This window comes from Sus scrofa, chromosome 2 (genome assembly GCF_000003025.6).
Source record: "Sus scrofa isolate TJ Tabasco breed Duroc chromosome 2, Sscrofa11.1, whole genome shotgun sequence".
Classification (NCBI taxonomy): Eukaryota; Metazoa; Chordata; class Mammalia; order Artiodactyla; family Suidae; genus Sus; species Sus scrofa.
Genome location: NC_010444.4, coordinates 63,307,134 through 63,311,120, shown reverse-complemented (window position 1 = coordinate 63,311,120; position 3,987 = coordinate 63,307,134). Strand labels below are relative to the sequence as shown.

Sequence of the window (3,987 nt, the reverse complement as noted above, 5' to 3'; positions counted from 1 at the left end):
CATCTTCATTGCAGCACTATTCACAATAGCCAGGACATGGAAACAACCCAAATGTCCATCAACAGAGGATTGGATTCAGAAGAAGTGGTATATATACACAGTGGAATACCACTCAGCCATAAAAAAGAATGACATAATGCCATTTGTATCAACATGGATGGAACTAGAGACTCTCCTACTGAGTGAAATGAGTCAGAAAGACAATGATAAATACTATATTATATCACTTATACCTGGAATCTAATATCCAGCACAAATGAACATCTCCATAGAATAGAAAATCATGAACTTGGAGATTAGACTTGTGGCTGCCCAATGGGTGAAGGAGGGAGTGGGAGGGATCGGGAGCTTGGGGTTATCAGATACAACTTCGAATAGATTTACAAGGAGATCCTGCTGAGTAGCATTGAGAACTATGTCTAGATACTCATATTGCAACAGAACAAAGGGTGGGGAAAAAATGTATACATGTAAGTGTAACTTGATTCCCATGCTGTACAGTGGGAAAAAAATAAAATAAAAAAACTGAGGCTCAGGCCAATTACATTATTGACAATAACAGTATAAATAAGTTAAAATTTATTGTCCATCTTTTTGAATTATAGACAAATGAAACCATGTATTTTACTGCTAATTTTTTGAAATTCAGTGATTCACATATTTTAAAGTGAATAGTTTATTGTGTGTAATTATAGATCAATGAATTAGTTAAGAAATTTAAATTTCTAGAGTTACATAATTCAAGGTAGTAAGTGAAGCACACGTAATTAATCACACCTAAAAATTAGGAGATACCTCTTCTAACTCGGAAGAAAGCAGACTGTCATATATGGATATAAGAACAGTGAAACTAAAATAAAAAATTAATATTTGATAAGCCCACTTTTCCCTGGAAACTAAGGACTGATCTATGTACAAAAAGGATGATATTGACATAATGTCATTCATGAGAGAAGAGCAGTACCACTGCACACACATAGTGTGTGAGCCTTAAAAACTCAAAATAGAGCCTGACAGCTGACTATTTTCAACTTTCATACACCCATGAAATTGAGATTAAGAACTCAGACCACCTTCTCATCCTATAATCCTATTTGGTAATAAATGAATTATGTTAAACTATTTGCTTTTAGGACAACTTGTTATTTAGCTAACTGATATTATGATCAATGTGAATATAATTGAGGGAAATTATTATATTTTTTCTCATTCTAAGCAGCTGTTCTGATATTTGAATAGCATTTGTAATTACTGTTATTCAAGTTTATTTTATATAACTGTATTAAAATGACTCCATTGATATCTCCTTGTAAGTAACTATGAAGGTTAAAAGGACATGCTTGTTTCTTCAAAACTTGTGACTCTGATTCACAGGACTGGACATGAATTTAAGTTCTCTAGTTGTCCGTGTTTGGAGAGATACATATGTGTGTATATACATTTAGCACCCTTTCAGTAGTTACAACAAAAGATAGGAAGAGGAAGATATTTCATTTAGAGCAATGGAAGGAATCACATTCATAGGCAATAATGGAAGTTTTCAAGTAGAAACAGAAAAATAATTCAACATAAAATATAATTACACCCCAAAATCCTTCACCCGAATGATAAACCCTTTACACGTAGATGTTAAGCTTACATTCATCAGTAAGTGAATTTACACCATGAATAAACAGTTTGCATAGTACTAATCTGATATACATTTTGCTTCATCATACTGAAAATCATCTCTGACACTAGACTTCATTACATCAAACCATTTATTAAAATTTGTGTTTCACATAGACTACAGTTGGAGACAGGTAGTTGATGATCAGTTTTGCCAGGACTCTTGTAGGCAATGTGGACACCTAAATAGATAATTAAGAAGAACCTACTGAATAGCAAGGGGTATCTACATATTAGTTTGGAATAACCTATATGGAGAAAATATGGAATAGATAGATAGATAGATAGACAGATGTATGACTGAATTGATTTTCTATGCACTTGAAACTTATACAACATTTTAAGTCAACCATACTCCAATCAATATTTTTTAAACTAAGAACAAGATCCTAGATGGAATTTAGAATGGATAAGCAATGAGATCTTACTCTACAGCACAGAGAACTATATCATAACTCTTTGGATATAATATGATGAGAAAAAGAATGTACATATGTGTATGTGTATATGTTAAGATATATATAGATGTATTTGAATGACTGGGTCACTTTGCTGTACAGCCAAAATTGGCATTACATTGTAAATCAACTTTAATAAAACGATCCTAGGGAGAATAAAACTGAATGACTTCTTATGAAACACTCTATATGTTAAAGTCTACATTTTTAGGAAAAGCAAATATGATAATTATGTAAAAAGGAATTATATGCAAAAAGTGATAGATTACAGTTTCTTATTTTGTACACATTAAATTATGTAATTGGCTTTAGTTGCTTAGTTTTTTCAAAGCGGTAGAAAAAATACAAGATTATTCATTTAGTAAAATGAAAGGAACATTTCTCAGCATTTTTTTTCCAGGATAAATTATTTTTAGGAAATGCATGAAGTCTCATGAGATACATGGGAATTTCCATATATTTCACTTAAGGCAGTGAAAAATTTGGGAGAGCAGAAAAATGCCAAAAGAAAACCTTAGATGACAGGGAAGAAAAGTTAATGAAGCAAGGTACTTAAAGTGTATGGAAAGTTGAAATCAAAGAGATGGAAATAGAAGCAGGCAATACATTGAAGGATCAAGTACTATTTCTACAATCTGATCAAAGAATCATGATATCTGGCTCTGAGGCTTTGAGACCTGCTATGATGTGCATTTATTCAACCTCAGGACAAAGTGTCCTTTTGTAAACTTTTCCATCCCAAATAACCTTTGCAGAGCCCTCTTCATGTCTCTGTTCCTCAGACTGTAAATGAATGGGTTCAACATGGGTGTGACTACAGTGTACATCACTGAAGCTGTTGCACTTGACTGTGAGCTGTGGGTAGTGGAAGAGCTGAGGTATACTCCTAGGCTTGTACAATAAAATAAGGAGACAACAGTGAGGTGAGATACACAGGTGGAAAAGGCTTTATGCTTCCCCTGAGCTGATGAGATTCTGCATATAGAGGAAATTATCTTAAAGTAAGAGTAAAGGATACCAGTCAGGGTGCTACCACCTAGAAGTCCAGCTCCAACATGCATCATGATGTTATTAAGAAAGGTGTCTGAACAGGCAAGTTGGACCAGCTGTTTGATTTCACAAAAAAAGTGGGGGATTTCCAAGTCTATACAAAAGGATAATCGCAATACCATTAAGCTATGTAACAAGGAATACGTGGCCATCATTACACAGGACAGCAGAACCAAGAGCCCACAGAGTCCAGGGTTCATTATGTCCATGTAGTGCAGGGGGTGGCAAATGGCCACAAACCTGTCATAAGCCATCACACTAAGGAGAACATCATCTAAACCTGCAAAGAGTATGTAAAAATACATCTGGGTGAAGCAGCCATCAAAAGTTATGGCTTTGCTCTTGTTCTGAATGTTCCACAGCATCTTTGCGACGGTGGTAGAGGTGAAACAGATGTCTACAAAGGACAGGTTGGAGAGAAAAAAGTACATGGGTGTGTGGAGGTGGGAGTCTGAGCTGACAGCCACGATGATGAGCAGGTTCCCAAACACCGTGATCAGGTACATGGAGAGGAAAAACTCAAATATGAGGGGCTGTAGTTCTGGTTCCTCTGAAAGTCCCAGAAGAAGAAATTTCGCAACTTCTGTACGGTTCCCTGGTTCCATGGGGTGGAGGTGACTCTTGGGATAAAAAGGAAAATAATATGACCAATTTTCATTCAAATGAGCATAACTCACAGTTGAAATACTACAATTTCTATTTTGCTGTCAAGAAATTAATGCTAATATTTTATATATAGATAAGTTCTTGAGGGTATACCATATTACATCTACGACTAGAAATTTTGACCCATTCCCATTACATTTCCAAA

At 34.9% G+C, this 3,987-nt stretch overlaps 1 protein-coding gene across 1 annotated transcript; it reads right to left on the bottom strand.

Annotated features, from left to right (window-relative positions):
* LOC102167841 (olfactory receptor 7A17-like) lies at positions 2,807 to 3,781 on the bottom strand. The gene has a single exon (XM_005661222.1). The coding sequence runs from the start codon at positions 3,779 to 3,781 to the stop codon at positions 2,807 to 2,809; it is 975 nt and encodes a 324-aa protein (XP_005661279.1).